Source organism: Rutilus rutilus (assembly GCF_951802725.1).
Source record: "Rutilus rutilus genome assembly, chromosome: 12".
In the NCBI taxonomy this organism is placed as follows: Eukaryota; Metazoa; Chordata; class Actinopteri; order Cypriniformes; family Leuciscidae; genus Rutilus; species Rutilus rutilus.
In genome coordinates, this window is record NC_140217.1 from 3,652,038 (window position 1) to 3,670,431 (window position 18,394).

The 18,394-nt window shown below is 38.7% G+C and overlaps 1 protein-coding gene across 18 annotated transcripts in view; it reads left to right on the forward strand.

The window, feature by feature from the left end:
- Positions 1 to 18,394, forward strand: part of szt2 (SZT2 subunit of KICSTOR complex) — a 115,090-nt gene that overhangs the window by 68,844 nt on the left and 27,852 nt on the right. For 13 of the 18 annotated variants that reach the window (XM_084425166.1, XM_084425182.1, XM_084425176.1 and 10 more), the window contains 10 exons: positions 1,204 to 1,395; positions 3,979 to 4,181; positions 4,395 to 4,561; positions 5,998 to 6,095; positions 7,168 to 7,300; positions 7,472 to 7,599; positions 9,375 to 9,422; positions 10,308 to 10,429; positions 11,537 to 11,719; positions 17,492 to 17,756. In XM_084425166.1, the coding sequence (XP_084281292.1) occupies positions 1,204 to 1,395; positions 3,979 to 4,181; positions 4,395 to 4,561; positions 5,998 to 6,095; positions 7,168 to 7,300; positions 7,472 to 7,599; positions 9,375 to 9,422; positions 10,308 to 10,429; positions 11,537 to 11,719; positions 17,492 to 17,756 (1,539 nt within the window). The remainder of the gene's footprint in view (positions 1 to 1,203; positions 1,396 to 3,978; positions 4,182 to 4,394; positions 4,562 to 5,997; positions 6,096 to 7,167; positions 7,301 to 7,471; positions 7,600 to 9,374; positions 9,423 to 10,307; positions 10,430 to 11,536; positions 11,720 to 17,491; positions 17,757 to 18,394) is intronic. The other 5 variants (XM_084425179.1, XM_084425181.1, XM_084425168.1 and 2 more) reach the window with 1 other exon arrangement.

Sequence of the window (18,394 nt, forward strand, 5' to 3'; positions counted from 1 at the left end):
TTTTGGTGTGGGATTGCACATATTGCGCATAATTTTACTCATTCCCGCAGATTTTGTGCTCACACACCCGAAGTGCGCACACATAAAGCCGCCGCTCAGTGCTTAGAGTTCTTTTTTGCTGCTTATTGCTCATAAAAACTCAAATACACGCAAAATAATGTCAAAATTGGCGAGTATTCACGTAAACACAGTCAGTTATGTTTCAAGTGAGTTGAGAAAGAAAACTCATGTGGAACAGTATAATGGATCCATGTTAAAGGTAAAAGTTAAAGGGTTAGTTCACCCAAAAATGTAAATTCTGTCAGTAATTACTCACCTTCATGTTGTTCCAACCCCGTAAGACTTTCGTTCATCTTCAGAACACAAATTAAGTTTTGTGAAAGTTTTGATGAAATCTGAGAGCTGTCTCACTCCTCCATAGGCTTCAAGGTAATCGATATCTGCCGGCCCAGAAAAGTTAGTAAAGACATCGTTAAAATAGTCCAAGAGACTACAGTGGCTCAACCTTAAGTTTATCAAGCGACGAGAATACTTTTTGTGCGCAAAAATAACGACTTTATTCAACTATTCCTTTTCTTCTGTGTTTCTCTGAGTGAGTTCACGTAGTGTAACAGCGCAGCACTTCTGGGTTGTATGTCAGAATGTAGGCTCACTATTGGCCAGCATCACACACATGACCAGCGTCAGCCGTAGACCAGTGAGCCTACGTTCTGACGTACAACCCAGAAGCGCTGCGCTGTTACACTACGTGAACTCACTCAGAGAAACACAGAAGAAAATCAATAGTTGAATAAAGTCGTTATTTTTGGGGGGTTTTGCGCATAAAATTATTCTCGTCGCTTGATGAACTTAAGGTTAAGCCACTGTAGTCTCTTGGATTATTTTAACGATGTCTTTACTAACTTTTCTGGGCCGGCAGATATCGATTACCTAGAAGCCTATGGAGGAGTGAGACAGCTCTCAGATTTCATCAAAAATATCTTAATTTGTGTTCCGAAGATGAACGAAAGTCTTACGGGGTTGGAGCAACATGAGGGAGAGTAATTACTGACAGAATTTTAATTTTTGGGTGAACTAACCCTTTAATGTCAAGCCCTGTTCGTCACAGTAGGGAAGAAAAGTCTAGCGCAACTTCCGTTTCATACTGACTTTAAATGCATGTGTGATGATGTGTGTGTGTGTGTGTGTGTGTCCTGTGCGCAGGAGCAGCTGTGCGTGTGCGCTTTGACGTGTGGGAGCAGGGTAATGTCAGCCCGCTGCAGCTGACGGACAGGCTGAGGGCCGCCCTACGCCATGCCCTCGGTGACGTCATCATGGAGATGCGCGTGCTGCCCAACCCGCTGTGCCTGGACACATTCTGTCTGCCTGCTGCCGCCCAGCGGGATGAAAGCACAGGTGAGGAGCTGGTGCCCATGTGATATGCTGCATGGACTACTTTTAATGTGCTTTTTTGTCATTTTGGAGTCGCGATCTGTGAGAAGATTTGTGTGTGCACTCATCCGAAGCGCGCACACACAGGAGCGCGCAAATATTGAGCTCTCTTTCAATTCTTGCGCTTGAATGGACAAAAAAATTTTCAACATGCCCGTCATGGCGAGTATCCTACATCCTATACATCCAAACATAGTAGGATATGTCTTAAGTGAACGTAAACATTTTATAAAGACACTGACAAGTGTATCAGTATCATAGTGCTGGATCTGTGCATTAGTCTTAAAGTGACAGAAGCCTAATATTTCTTAATGTTATTCAAACCAAAAAAGACAAGGAAATCACTCACTGCTCTTGACTGAATAGCTTTTGTAACTTTAATAGTGATTAATCTTTATTTAATTTATACAGTGAAGATTATATGCAATGTTGTTTAACATTTGATCTCTTTTCAATTCAATTTCTGTATCTGAAAACTATTGTTAGACCTACCTGAAAAAACTGAAAAACACTGTTTATTTTATTTGTCTCTTTGCTCTATTGTATTTATTTGTGCTGATGCTTTTAGTTTGATTATTTGTTCTTATTTTCTTTATTTTTATTTGACAGTTTAATTTTTATTTATTTTTGCTCAATACACTACCATTCAAAAGAATGTCAGTACGATAAAAAAAAGAAAGAAATTAATACTTTTATTCAGCTAGGATTAATTAATTTGATCAAAAGTGACAATAAAAACATTTTACAAAAGATTCAAATTAATGCATTTCTTGAAGAATCCTGAAAAAAAAAGAAAAAAAAATGAAGCAGCAAAACTGTTTTCAACACTGGTAATAAGAAATGTTTCAAATCAGCATATTAGAAAGATTTCTGTGACACTGAAGACTGGAGTAATGATGCTGAAAATTCAGCTTCAATCACAGGAATAAATGATATTTTATAAAACAATTATTTTAAATGGTAATAATATTTAACTGTTTTTACTGTATTTTTGATCAAATAAATGCAAAAACAGGGTTTCCGCGGGGTCTTAAAAAGTCTTAAAAAGTCTAAAATTCTGAACTTTAAATTTAAGGCCTTAAAAAGTCTTAAAAACAGCCAGATTTTCATCCTAGGTCTTAAATTTCATTTAGTCAGGTCTTAAATAGTGTTTACCCTCGTTCATTTTCAGAAACGCTGGCCGCAGAAAGTTATTACAAAGTAGCAAAAAAGTATCGAGTTGTAGCCTACAAAGCGGAGCCCTAGCAGGAGTCTCCAACACGCCGCTCGCGTGCTCCAGTAGCTCGTGGCTTGATATGAGCTAGCTCGCCAGAGGCCGTTCACATATCGCGTCTTTTGCGAGCTCAAGTTTGTTCAAATGTAGGCGTGCGGCAAGCGCGCTCATAATTGAAGCGACGCGGTAATTTTTTTAGCAGACGCAACAAGATGAAAAAAATCTAAACTTTTCAGAATGCTGCAAACGCACCGCAGGTCATGTGACAGGAACCAACCAATCACCCCTTTCCAGAACAACATTGAAAGCTCAGTCAACATGAAGGATGGGGGTGCACCCAAACACTACTAATAAATATAAGCTAATGTATAAATGTCAGTAATTTATCTTTTTTGACTCATTCTTTTTATAAAAAAAATTATTTAAAGGCTGAAATATGAGGTTTATCTTTGTATAAAACCTTTTTTGTCAAAACTTTATTTGAACTTGTACATGTTAGTAGATAACATGTTGCAAGACACTCTTTTAAAATCTGGCCATCACTTTTAATGGTATTTTAATGTTCACGTAAACAAAAAGTGCATATTGATGCTAATCAATTTGTTATTTGCTGTTTTTCGACATAAAACTTGTTGAATTGACTTCATTCTGTAGTATTAGTACTTTTTGAACAGGATTCTGTGATAACCGTGATCATTTTGGTCACTTTAAACATCTCATCATTTCCTCTCTAGTTATGATCAACTATGATCAACTAAAATCAACAATAATTGTGTTTTTACAGTATAATATGCAAAAGTAAAATTTTCTATAAAAAAAAAAAATCTACCTCTCCCTCTCTCACACACACACACACACACACATCAGATAATCCTAGATAGATAGAAAGATAGAAAGATAGATACTCTAATGATCCCGAGGTAACTATCTATCTAACTTGGATAATGCGTCGTGTAGGTCTTAAATTTCAATCTTTATGGTCTTAAAATGTCTTAAAAAGGTCTTAAATTTGACTTCCTGAAACCTGCAGAAACCCTGAAAAAATCGGTTACACTTTATTTTAAGTTGTCTTTGTTACACTGTAATTATACATTGAGTGATAAGTAACTACATGTACTTACATGGTTAGGATTAGGGTTTGGTTTAGGTTTAGTTGCATGTAATTATGCATAATTTATAGTTGTTACTATAGTAACTACATGTAACATATGTAACAAAGACATTGTAAAATAAAGTGTTACCAAAAAATCGTACTGACCCCAAACTTTTGAACTGTAGCGTATATTGGTGAACTTGTCCTGGTTTTGCTGATCCGTAGTGTTTTGTCACTGTAGTTCCCTTGAGTCTTCTGCAGTGCGACAGTAAAGAGGTGAAGGAGAGTCATCGGCGGCCCAGTGGAGCCCACGGGCTCAGAACCAGCCCCTCTCCCATCACCCTAATATCTGCCCCCAGCTCCACCCCGAACACCGGAGCCAGCACACCCGAGTCCACCACGCCCACGGGCAAAAGCACCCGCCGCAGCTTCTGGGAAATGTTGGTGCGTGTGCTCACTCAGCATGTGCTGTCTTCATTAACAGCAAATTGCTCTCATTAATTACGACTGTCAACGCCTTCAAAATTGCATTGATGGTCAGCATGATGTGCAATGAAGCATAAATGCTAGAGAAATGATTGGACTGGTGCCAGTTATCTGTCTTATGATGTCTGTGTGTGTGTGTGTGTGTGTGTGTGTGTGTGTGTGTGTCCGTAGAGTAAACCAGAAACTTGTGAACTTGGCAGTCCAAAGACAACGGATGACATCATACCGGAGCGTGCCGAGGACAGTCGCATGGGCAGACGGAGACACAAGACGGAGAGTGTCAAACAGCAGTGGAACCATGAGAAAGCCATGGCAGTCGAACAAGAGCAAGCCCAGAGGTACAAAATACATTTTGTTTCCTGGGGTTATGTTTGTTCAAATGACATCTGCACAAGCTTCATGTTCAGATGGTAAGACAAAGAACACAGACCCAGTGTGCCATTTAAAACTGAAACTAGTAAAAAAGTTTTTGTTAATTGATATAAAGCTAAAAAATAAATAAAATTGGCCTGTGCTGCAAAAGGAGTCAGAATGCGCACGGGATAAATTCAAAAAATTTAAATATTGGTTGATTTTTGAGTTTTTCACAAAAATTAGTTCCTTAAGCCCTCGTCTAGCGATCCAAATGCTCCAAATAGCAATTAAACATCTAAAAGTATCTTTTTTTTCTTTCTTTTTTTCTGAGAGCAGTACCTTTCCTCTGTCCATGAAAAATGCTGTTTTATCTCTGCTCGCTTCTCGCGTTTCCCCTCAGCACAAGTTCGGTATTGTTTTAAAGCGCAGTATTCCAACGTTGTGAAAATTCATAGCGAATTCTGTGAACCAATGAAATGTGATTTTCAAACTCATGCTGATGTAAACAAAACGATCTTACTTGCGTGGACTGTCAGATCTGATGCGTGAGCACAAAGAGGCCTTCGACAGCGTGCGATCCCGATATACACATACTGTATACACAGAATTACAGTATTTAAAAATATCTGTCTTGGCGAGTATTCACGCAAACATTATCTGTTATGTCTTACATAAACGTTAGGTTAACTGTTGGGGAAATTATCTGATATGTAATATTATATCACATATGTGCGGTACAGTAGGTCTTAATGAATGAGCTGTCTGTTAAATAAAAGGTTAAAATAAATAAATAAATGTTAATCAAACAATTGTGGTATCGTGGGGAAAAAAAAGTTGAATATATATTTTTCCTATAGATATTTGGTTTTGACTTGGTGTGTGCCAAATTTGGTGTTATTACTGGGGATTTTAAGGTATGGTTGCTTGGTGATTTAGACCTTTAGAAAACTTGATTTTTCTTAAAATTGGCTTAAAAACTGACTCTATCAACTTCAAGCAGGTGTAGCTCAGTTATTTTTGTCTGATTCCAGCAAATCATACATAATGTTGTGTATTTTAATAGAGAATGTAACTTTTTTTTTTTTTTAATTTGCTCATTGCCACTTATTTTGACAGCACGGGTCTCATATGTTCTCTGAAACACCTCCATTGTGCCAAATACCCAATTTTTATTACTGTGCAAAATCAGAATAATCAGATTTCCAAAATGATTTTTGGCAGTTTCTTCTTGGCAATTTCTGAGATGCCAATTTGGATGGAATACAATAGATAATTTTTGGTCATGGGTGTTGGGAGAATACTGGCATTTCTGATTCAGATGGCAGTAACTTGAGAGACGTAAATGCTGAAATGACCTCTAACAAAAGCAATTATCATCCGTATAGGCCTATAGACGTGTCTGGATGTCTTTGTGTTGTAGGAGACATGCAGTCCAGCTGGAGGAAGGTGATACCGGCACTCTTCAAACCGTCTACCAGACCACGTACCTGCCCTGGGTCACCTTCATGAACAAACTGGGTGAGTTCCCACATCCGTGTAATACTTTTCTATTTATGACTGTAATAAACTTGGCCATTCTTCATGAAGGTGCACCTTTGACTAGTTGAAACTTAAATGAGATTTCATATATGGGTGAAACACGGGCAGGTTAATGTGCATATATACACTTTGTATTTCCATTACAACCAAATAATAACATATTAGCTAGCAGTATTGAGAACAGCAATTCTTTGATATTATAATAATAATTATTATTTTTTGTATACCGTTTCATTTGTCATTTATATTCACAATTTATAATTGAAGGTCTTATGAAAAACCACAAATTAGAATTTCCCCAATTTTAACTTTTTCTATTCATTTATTATAAAGTGAAAGTTCAACAAGACCAATTTCACCCGTCAACACTCTTACTAACTTAGGAAATGTTAATTTAAGAAGATAAGAAAGTTTTTAACTTATAAACTTGATGCTGGTTTCTGTTCACTGCCATTATGTGGACTAGTGCGAACGGGATTTCTTTTTTTTTTATTCTCCTTTTGTGGTCCGTAAAAGAAAGAACGGCTTACCACATTAGAACAACACAAAGTAAATTATGATTTTCTTTTTCTTTTAGGGTGAACCATCCCTTTAACGTGATTTATAATCTATGTAGGAGCATTCATTATTTTACATTTATTATTGGTTATTCACTGTCACGTGGGCACAGGTGATCACTTCCGTTTTCTTTATTATTTCCCTTTGGCGGATTGTTTGAGCTGTGTTTGGAAGGGGCGAGTTGCGGGAGCCAACTTTCTGTTGACCATATTGCGTTGGTTGAATCATGTCTGCATATGTCAAGCTAAAAATAAAAGTAAAGTCAAGATAAGATCGCCAGTCTATTGTTTTGTTAATGATATGACGACCGAGTGCAAGCGAGTCACGAGCCATCCCGCTACATAGCCTCTATGTGGCTATTGGATGCCTGACCAATCTATTCAAAACCTAAAAAGATTGTTTAGAATAATCAGAACATTTCTTTCTTCATATCATCCTGGCAGACAGAAAACGTTCCCTGATTAAAGAATTATTTTCTCTTGTTGTCTTGCAGGCTGTCCGTCCATCCAGCACTGTTCAACTGAAGTCTCGCATCATTTCCTCCTGCCTTCCATCCTCTCAGAAATTGTCAATCTTGTCAGCTCACTGGCCAGTGACACCATAGTCAAAGTGTTCGAAAGAACCAGGTGCGTTCCTGACCTGGTCGAAGCATTCATCCGAACTGTCCAGATGTGTTTCAGATGATGTGATTAGTTGCTTCTGCATTTGGTGCATAGTTGTGCAGTGTGCCGTCAGATGTTTCCGTCGATTCAGTTTATGCTTAAAACCGATGAACTGTTTCATGTGTGTGTCGGCAGCTGTCCTCAGGGAGACATCTATGTCCCCCTGTCAGTCATCCAGCACATCAGCCAACCACCTACCACCTCCAGGAGCTTCATTCTCATTGGTCGCAACTTCAGCCAATGGCATTGCAGTACAGAACAAGGTACCTCCTATGTTCAGTCAGCAATTATCATGTCATCTTAAGCCGTATTCGGACGGGACTATTTTTCTAAACGACGTTTGAGTCACAGTTCTTATCACTTGACGTCTGTGATTACATGTACCGATTCGGACAGGACTAACATTTCCGTGTTTATTAAGGAGTTTGTGTGCTTGCGTGCATCACGTATGACTTATATCTATTTGTGCTTTATTATTTATTGATATAAATTTAGTTTATTATAAGTAAACGTCTCGAGTGTATATAATAAACGCACATAGGTGAAACACGAATTTCTCTAATTCTCTAATTTCTCTAGTCCTGTCCGAATAGGGCTTTTGGTCACACTCTCTTTTGAGATTATTTAACACACAGGTTGAACTTGAATTGGAGGAAACTGTCCAACACATTGCAATTTGTTTTATTTTCATGAATAGGCTTATTATATAATCACAGTTACAATACATTTAGTAAAAAAACAACATTAACAAGTGCCAATATAACATTAACAAGTGCCAATACAACTGTGGTTGCACTTATTCATGAGAACATATAAATGATTACAAGGTGATTTATAAGGCGTTGGGAATACATTACAATGCATACGATTAACCTTTGTAATGCATTATATATTCAGCTGAATCTCATGAAAATTATCTTCTAATCAGGTCATATTCCTCCCCAAAATTAAAAGAAAAAATAATCAGGAAATAGTTTCTAGAAAGAAAAAGAAACCTATAGTATCATATGTGACAGGAAAATACAGAAATAAGGACACAAGTAAATAAATAATAATGTTTAATATAAATGTATATAATTGCAGTATTACCAGAAATGAATTAATAATGTTGTCATTTAAAAATAAATACTACAAATATGTAAAATTTAGTCCTGAAATGATTTATATTCGATTTTCAGTATGCCTACAAATCTACTTTTCAGCTATGCTTTACAATTCAAATAATATTTAATTATTGAGATTATTTACATGTAATTATATGTAATTATTTACATTAGTGAGAATGCTCAGTACAGGGGGTAATTTGCTTAATTGTCATGACATTTTGTCACAATGTAAAAAAGTTTTAATGGCCCTAAAATAGGCTTCATTGTCTTTGAGCAAGATTTATTTTTTTGATTTTGGGGTAATATATGACCGAGACATTTCTCTGTGACATTCAGGCTTCATGATACTGAAACTTTTAAGATCATACGCCGTTAATTTGGCTGAAGTTTAACTGGCTCGAGGCAATGTAAGGTCATTACTGAATTCTGTGGTCAACAGTTCCCCTGGCTTCTAACCGCTCTCTCTGTGACAACATTAAACCATGTGTCCAAAGCTGAAGTTTCTCAAGTTATTAACTTCACTAGTTCTTTATAGTTTAACCGCTTTCTCACCATGGGCTCAGATGCATCACGTTACTACATCGCTGCGCTTGGTGTTTTTATCTTGTGTTCAGCTGATCTTGCAAATAAATGTTTTCTTTTTTCTTTTATGATTTTATTTTTAGTATTGCTGGGTGTATTCATCTCTTACATCTCTTTTAGCCTACGAGTGTTTAATGAATGATAACTATTTTTCTTGCTTTTCTGTTATCATAGATTCATAGATCTTTCGCTTATGTTGTCTCTTGCAGAGCTTTGTGCGTGCGTGTGTGTGCGTATATATGCGAGTGTGTGTGCATGTATGTATGTATGTATGTGTGTGTTAATGCCTCATTAACATAGAGTTGTCTCGTTTTGCAAAGCTGTTTGTGCTCATCTCTGTTTGCCCACAGAAGACAGTTCAGATGAAGAGAACAGTCCAGTACTAAATAGGTGCACACGTAAGTTTGGCCCCTTATGGGGCCCCTAGTGGCCCTCACTGCGACAGGGGCCCTTCCTCCAAATCACTCCATTACACCCCAGACACACTCTGACAGGGACTGGATATTTGAGTGATTCTTCAAATAGGACTTTTCTTTCCTGGAAAGATCATTTTTCTCATTTTTAAGAACTTTACAAGGCAAAAAAAAAATCACATTAATTATTTTGGTATGAATGTGTTTTCAAAGAATCACCATACTTCCCACAATAATGAATTTTTGAAAGTTCTGTGAAATCAGAGAAATCTGGTTCAACATTTGAGAAATTTACTTTTAACCAAAATCATTAAAAAAATCCATCCATCCCAATTACCCATCACACTTAATGCCAAAATCTTTATAGTTTAACAGATCTTTATTCCAGGACTATAAATGTTTTGAAATAAACTACGCATATTTAAAGAAAGTAGTTTAAAGTGCTCCTAATTGAAGGTTCACTCATTTATGCATGTATTTTTATCCCTGCTTGTACTGTACCATTGAAACCTGAAGATTTTTTACTTCTAGATGAGTTTGTGTTCTGATGTTGGTATTTAAAATATATTAGAGATTAATTAAGCAGAGAATGTCATACTCAAGAGTGAGTTCTGCGTTGCCTTTCTCCTCAAGCACACTCTATAGATGATATAAATGTCATGTCTCAAGGCTATAAAACCTTTTTTTTGTATTCTTTTTTTTTATGTATTGATCCCTAAAATAATCCCATAGCTGTTATTCAGAGGTAAACTGAATAGATTCAGAATTGACATTATGATCAGATCTTAATTTCTTGCTCTTTGTCTATTCTCTACATCATTTTCTTCACCCAAATAACACCACCTCACATAATTCTGTCTTTTATTAAAGCTCATAAGGGTCTGCAGCGGTTCGAGTCCTTGGAGCACAGTGATTGGCTGAGCCCGGGACAGGCTGTGAGGGGCGTGGCTCCACGCCAGCGCTTCCTGTACATACACATTGTCAATAAGAAGGTCAGTTCTGTTGAATGTAACCAGCCGTGACATGCGTGAGCAACACACAATAAAAACTCTCTCTTGCATTAATGTTTTTTGTCTAAACCAGCTTTGACAAGCAACAGGATTTTGCTGCCCACAGTGAAATATTATTTGTCCAAAATGCTCCTCCACATAGCTGCATATCAACAATTAAATATGTTATAATCAACTGTGATTTTGTCATGTCATGCAGGATTTGTGAGGTCTGGTCTTTCTGTTCCATATTATGAGCCCTATCTTGCACCCAGCGCAATTGACTTTGTACACCGACGCATGTATCATTCCTATTTTGCACCCGACGCACAGCAGACTTTTCCCTCCACAGACGCACGTCGGTAAATTAGGGAATGAATTTGCGCTCCCGGGGGCGTTCCCTGATGCTATTTTGCAGTTTCAGAAAACAATTCCGCCACTGACCAGGAAAAACTAGTTTAAAGTCAGTGGCGAGTTCAGATGCTATTTTAAGGGCGCATGCTTGACCATAATGTAGCGTGTGCACAAGCGCATACACTTTGCTTCTCTCATCTACACACAGATGCAGCAGTTCACATTTTTGCAAACCATACATAATTACAAGGAAAAATATTCCACACGAGGGAAATCATTGTGTCCATGAAGATGTGAAAAAATAAGCATAAATCTAGCTTACACATTTACCAAAATTATTATACGCCTGTTTAACCGAAGCTAATCTGGGTGGATTTCTCCCATCCCCATACAGTGTCACTTCTCTGTCTTTTACGGCCTTGACGAGAACGTTGCTCTCCTCGGCTGTGAACCGCTCCTGGTGTGCGCCTGGCAAATCCGCCATTATAATAGCAATCCGCCATGGAACAAGCGCGCCTGCTCTTAAAGGGAATATGAGATGACGCTCTGATTGGTTTATTTCACGTTACGCCCAAACCACACCTATGAGTGATGTAGCTACTTCAGACCAACCCATTTTAGATCTCATTTATCCGTCCGGTATAATAGCAACAGCGCCTGAGATCCGCCCACAAAGTTACTTGCGTTTCGCGTTTGATACTTGCGTTTCAGATCGTTAAAATAGGGCTCTATATCTCTATGTGTTTGTGTTCACAGGTGACTCTGTACGCGTATAACTGGTCGGTGGATCTGGGCGGCTCTCTGAATCAAGGTCTGGTCAGACTGGTGCACTGGCAGAACGCCCGCGCACATGTGGTCAACTGCCTCCTGAGTCAGAAAATGGGTCTTTTCCATCATTACTGCTTCTCTGATACACCTACACATGAGGATCTGAAACAGGTCAGAATGCAAACACACTGGCTGTGTTCTCAATGCAATACTAGCATGCAAACGATTCATTACAAACAGCACATAAAACGAATGGTAATTTGCTGTGTGGTTGTCACACAATCTCAATATGCAAGTTTATTTCAGGCAGTGACATCCAATTATCTAATCTTGGAAATAAACATGGTTATTTTGTGTTTTTAATCAGATTTTAAGAATAATAATATGAAATTCAATCAAGGGATGTTTACAGTTCACGACTGATATCTTGTTTCAAAATAACCATATTTATTTGAAATGGAAATTGTAACATCATAAATGACTTTATTGTCACTTTTAATTAATTTAATGCAATTTTATGCAAAGATTTTTTTTTTTAAAGAAATAAATACTGACTCTACGCACTCCTTACTCCCTTCATCACACATACTAGATAGTATGCCATTCTCAACAAACCCATTCTCTGTAAGCTGTCACGGATTGCTGGACATTGGTTAGGATGAGCTTTTAGAACAGTGTTTTTGGACAGAATAAGATACAGACAGCACTAGTGAGTTGGTTTAAGCAGCTCGTCAGTTTCGGGCGGTCCCCGAGGCGGTCTGACATGTCGCACTCAGTGACGGACAGCTGTCAGATCCTCAGGGCAGGACGGTAATCACTCTAGCACACCTGTTAACACCAAACAACTGGAAACAATCCAGACCGCTGGTCCTGCCGAAATTAGACATCACTGCGCTGCCAAAACGGTTTATTCCTGCGCAGAGTCGTGCTCGTCTGAACAGACTGGATTGAATCACGCTGTGTTTTAGCTGTTTCGCAGTTAATGCAGCAGAACATGTTTGTTCGTTAAGTCAGTAAAGAGCAGAAATCTTCTGTAACAGTGTTCACTGTTATGGATTCAGTTGTCAGCTGTTTGTCAAGATTTTTTTCCCCAAAATGTCGGAATGTATTTTGGGGAAGCAGACTGTTGTTGATGTCATTATCGAGAGCTTGTGTGTTCAACCTAAAGGCCTTTAACGTAACTGCTTATGACAGTTATGTACCTGCATAAATACGCATACATACATTTCTTATTACATTTCTTAAAAGGATTTTCACAGGTTTCTTATAATAGATATATATTGACTATGCAGATAGATAGATAGATAGTGATATATTGGCTATGCATATACCTGAGAGATAGATAGTCTCACTGACGGATGGACGGATAGATAGACGGAATGGATGGATGGATGGATGGATGGATGGATGGATGGGCAGATGGATAGATGAATGGATGGATGGTTCATGGTTGGATAGACAAATAGATGGATAGATGGACGATGGATGGATGGATGGATGGATAGATGGGCAGATGGATGGATGGATGGATGGATGGATGGATAGATGGGCAGATGGATGGATGGATGATGATGGATGGATGGATGGATGGATGGATAGATGGGCAGATGGATGGATGGATGGTTGGATGGATGGATGGACGATAGATAGATAGATGGATGATGGTTGGATAGACGGATGGATGGATGGATGGATGGATGGATGGATGATGGTTGGATAGATGGGCAGATGGATGGATGGATGATGGTTGGATAGACGGATTGATGGATGGATGGATGGATGGATTAATTGTGTTATTTACGGGGTTTATTATATACAGATGAACATCACGTTAATGATAACTTGCAGGTGAAATAAGTCAGATTTCAATTTAGTTCATTCAGTTTGATTCAGACTGGTAATAAGTGAGTTTTTGAGTGATTCATTAAAAGATTAAAAGTCAAAAGCTTGTAATCAGACTACAACTGATCAGCTAAAACTAAATTATTACCTTTCATTAAAACCTTGACCGCAACATTATGAGTGAACTTCAGGGAAAACAAATAAAATGCTACAGAAAATGTCTTACTTAAACGGATGCTCTGCGCTTGTGTGTGTCTGTGTGTGGGAGAAGATAAACACAAACCCATCGAGATTCTTCTGGAGAATAAAGAGCATTCCTTCAGATATGAAGTTTCCAGCAGACACTGTTTATCTCCTGACGTCCGGGGCTGTTCTGGTTCCAGAGGCTGACACTGTCTGGAGTTTAGTCTGTGAAATATCACTTTGTTCATCATTCGTCTGTGTCTGTCCTTGAGGGAACAGGATGAGGGAGAGATCCTCAGTGTTCACTCTTCGTTTGATCCCTTTATGTCAGTCAGTCCAGTCAAATATCTCTTTGTTTGGACCTTTGTGTATATGTATGTGAGAAAGAGACAACAAAAATGTAGAAAAATGTGATGGTGGGGCTGATTTTTGGGAAAAGTCTGCAAAATTGAGTCTTCGCTAAGCTCTTCCGACCAGTCCTGCTTTAGCAACTGTTTTCAAATGCCATTTTCTCAGAAAGTTTTTGCTCTTGTGAGTCTATAAATGATCTGTGTGTTTGGATGGCTTTGAACTAAATTTGATGGAAATGATGCAAATATGGTAAACCGTTGTTGCCACGAAGTAGCCAGAGAGGTTGCAAATAGTATTTGCTTCCTTTTACAAATCTTTAAATGAATCTTGATAATGATATGAATTTAAAGGGTAACTCTCGCCAAAATTTAACCTAGGCTCTTCTACCCAAGTCTCAATCTACCCAAGTCAAACTTTTGTGTAAAAGCATAATCAGAATGGAAATTCCACTTTTAAGATTTACTGTGTTTTCGTTTTCGGTCAAAATGCCTTTTGAATGGGAGTGAATGGGGCACGACTATGATAGCATCAAAATCTCTATTTTTAAAACACTAACGCGGCTCGACACAACATGAAACTGTGCTGAAGTATCACCAGAGCCTCTACACATGAACTCCAGCATTGAGAACATTGTTTGTGTACACAGAGTTTACTAAAAAGAAAAGTTTTGTACGACTCACTTTATCAGTTAGTGTTTCCAGTGGCTGAAATTTTGTCAGTCAAAAGTAGTCGATCTCCGAATGCAACATAATGAACTGACTCCATATGAGGAAATGTCATGAACTTGTCATTTCAATGAATAGCATGATAACTTAGATTAAAAAAATTTCGTGAATTTATATGAAAACAAGCTTTAGGAGCTTTCCATCTTTACACTCCTCATGCTACATTGCATTCGGAGATCGACTACTTTTGACTGACAAAATTCCAGCCACCGGAAACATGGATAAAGTGAGTCGTACAAAACTTTTCTTTTTAGTAAACTGTGTAGTAAAATGTGTAGAGCCCCTGGTGATACTTCGAGCAAAATTTCATGTTGTGTCGAGCCTTCTTAGTGTTTTAAAAATAGTGATTTTGATGCTATCATAGTCGTGCCCCAAGCACTCCCATTCAAAAGGCAATTTAACCGAAAACGAAAATGCGGTCAAACTTAAAAGTGGCGTTTCCATTCTGATTATGCTTTTACACGAAAGTTTGACTCGGGGAGATTAACAAAAAGAGCCTAGGCGAGAGTAACCCTTTAAACCGTCTCCCTCGTCCCCAAATCAGACCTTCAGTAAGAACACACACACATGTTTTGATTCAGGTGATTGCAGTATAATCGTAACTAAAGAGTACCGTTGTGTACAATAGATAACATTTCTGTTCACTTACACAAGTGTGATCGCTTTTAAAAATCACATATCTGTGTAATCTAACCCTTTTAGCAAATAAAAATACATTGCAATGTCACAATTAGTTCCATGCAAGAATAATATCCAATCATTTCTATAATAATAATGATTAGTTCACATGAAGGGAAGCTTGAGTGAGTTACAGTCATCAGAGGCAGAGCTCAGGAGAAGGTCAGTTCTGTCAGCTGAGAGTATTGCACTCTTTAATTAAATTCAATTACATTTAAATATTCTTATTTAATATTTGGGATTATTAATAGATTTCTCAAGGTCATAAATGCAGTTTAGTCACACACACACACTCAAACTCACTTACACACTCAGACACACACACTCACACAGACACACATACATGCACACTCAGACACACAACACACACTCACTGACACACAACACACATTCAAAGACACACTCTTAGACACACACACTCACACAGACACACATTCTCACTGACACAACACACTCACAAACACCCTCTTAGAGAGACAACACACACTCTTAGACACACAACACATTCGCACATGCACACACACACAGACACATATTCACAGACACACAACACACACTCACTGACACACAACACACTCTCACACACACACACTCACAGACACACTCTCACTCACACACACACTCACTCACTCACACACACACACACACACACACACACACACACACATGCACATACACACTTCATCGTGTTATTGAAGCACAAATGCACAGAACATCTACATTTTCCTAAAAAGTGAAGGACAGAACTCTTTTATTTCCTTGTCAGTGGTTCCACACTTTTAATGAGTGCTAACAGAAGGCTGATCCAACAAAGCAGAAAATTTGCCCTAACCATCAATCATCTGTCAGAGTCCCAGGGGTCGGAGTTCAGGCACTTAAGTCCAGCTTACTGGCCCGCCGGCTACATGAGCATCCGCCATCATGAGGCATCTGGTCCAGCTTCTTTTAGAAAAGCCTGCAACTCGCCCTAGAGGACTTTAACTAGTCTTCCAAACACTAACTCACCCAAAAGTTCCCACAAGAAGAGGACGAGGACTTTTATTATTTGATAAGTTCCTGTGGCTCTTATCATCCGGCTCTCTGTGGCAGAGAGCAGCAGCGCAGGAGTGTGTTAATTGGGTGGTCTGAAGGAAAGGCCTCATGCTGGCACGTTCTCTGCGTGTCAGTGGGTTTAATGAACTCACACTGCCCATTCCTGGGAAGTTTGAAGGCGAGCAACATCAAAAATCAGAATCTGTGAGTGAGTTTCTGAAGGGTTATGAGAGTTGAGCTTTGAAATCACTGATATGAAAGAGAACGTGTGCAGAACGTGAAGACCAGAGAACAGAGTCTCACGCTCTCCCTGCAGGACGAGCTCGCTTTATAAACCACCAGTGTTTGTCTGTTTTAGATTCCCAAATGAATCTTTCATTTAATTAACTTTCTTTCTTTCTTTCTTTCTTTCTTTCTTTCTTTCTTTCTTTCTTTCCTTCCTTCCTTCCTTCCTTCCTTCCTTCCTTCCTTCCTTCCTTCCTTCCTTCCTTCCTTCCTTCCTTCCTTCCTTCCTTCCTTCCTTCCTTCCTTCCTTCCTTCCTTCCTTCCTTCCTTCCTTCCTTCCTTCCTTCCTTCCTTCCTTCCTTCCTTCCTTCCTTCCTTCCTTCCTTCCTTCCTTCCTTATCTATCCTATCCTATCCTATCCTATCCTATTTTGGTTTTTCATTTTTCCATACTTTTGTTTGTACCTTTTCTTAATTTCTTTCATTTTCAAACGTATAAGATCAATAATTCCTGCCTTCCTTCCCTCGTTCGTTCATTCATTCATTCATTCATTCTATTTGTATAAAAATACTATTTATACTTGCGTTCATACTTTTATGAATACTTTGCTTCATAATTCCCATTTTTTCTTGTTTATACTTTTTTCATACTTTTTTGATGCTCATTCATTGAGTTGTTCTTCAGTTAATTTGTATATATGTTTGTACTTTCTTTCTTTCTTTCTTTCTTTCTTTCTTTCTTTCTTTCTTTCTTTCTCTCTCTCTCTCTCTCTCTCTCTCTCTCTCTCTCTCTCTCTCTCTCTCTCTCTCTCTCTCTCTCTCTCTCTCTCTCTCTCTCTCTCTCTCTCTCTCTCTCTCTCTCTCTCTCTCTCTCTCTCTCACTCTCTAATTGATTTATTTGCTTACAGGAGCCCAACCCCTTCCTGAGCTCCACGATCGAGGCGGATGCTCTGTTGAGGAGTCCGGTTCCTCCGGCCGCGAGTAAAGATCAGGGCCGGTTGGGCAGCTCTGCGCGTGTTCTTCCTCCTCTGGCTTTCCCCGGAGAGCTCGTGCCCTTTGATGAAGCTCTGAGAGACGTGAACACAGGGAGGCCGCTGACCAATCAAGACGGAGCAGATATAGTCGCTCGCCACGGAGCCCATCTTCTGGAGGTCAAAGCAGCTGAACGCAGAGGTACAAACATATCAACACATCCAAAACTGACAGAAGCTGCCATACATAATTTAAAGGGGTGGTATAATGCCCTTTTCACAAGATGTAAAATAAGTCTTTGATGTCCCCAGAGTGTGTATGTGAAGTTTTAGCTCAAAACACCCCACAGATAATTTAATAAAGCATGTTAAAATTGTCACTTTTTGAGGGTGAGCAAAAACGCACCGTTTTTGTGTCTGTCCCTTTAAATGCAAATGAGCTGCTGCTCCCGGCACAGAGGGCGGAGCTTCAAGAGCTCGTTCTTAGCAACTTTGATTACCTCACACAGACTTTTAGCCTTTAATGTTCAAACCGGAGTCAGACAATGATGGAGAGACTCAAGAAGAAGTGACAACATGTAGAAGCAACATGACATTTCTGAATGGTTAGTTGATGAATTTATGTAGCTGATGTGTAGTATTCTGTCATATTCTGATAATCTACAAATCGTGTTCCCGGGGACGGGGTTTGTGTAAATTTTAGGATTAGTGATGTCGTGTAGTTCCTACCAGCCATTTGTCCTTAAAAAGCAATTTCTTTTAAAGAAAATTTCTCCCTTTGCTTTGAACTTTTGAGTGTTGTAACTTTGCAGATGTTGTTTATGCTCAAACAGCAACATT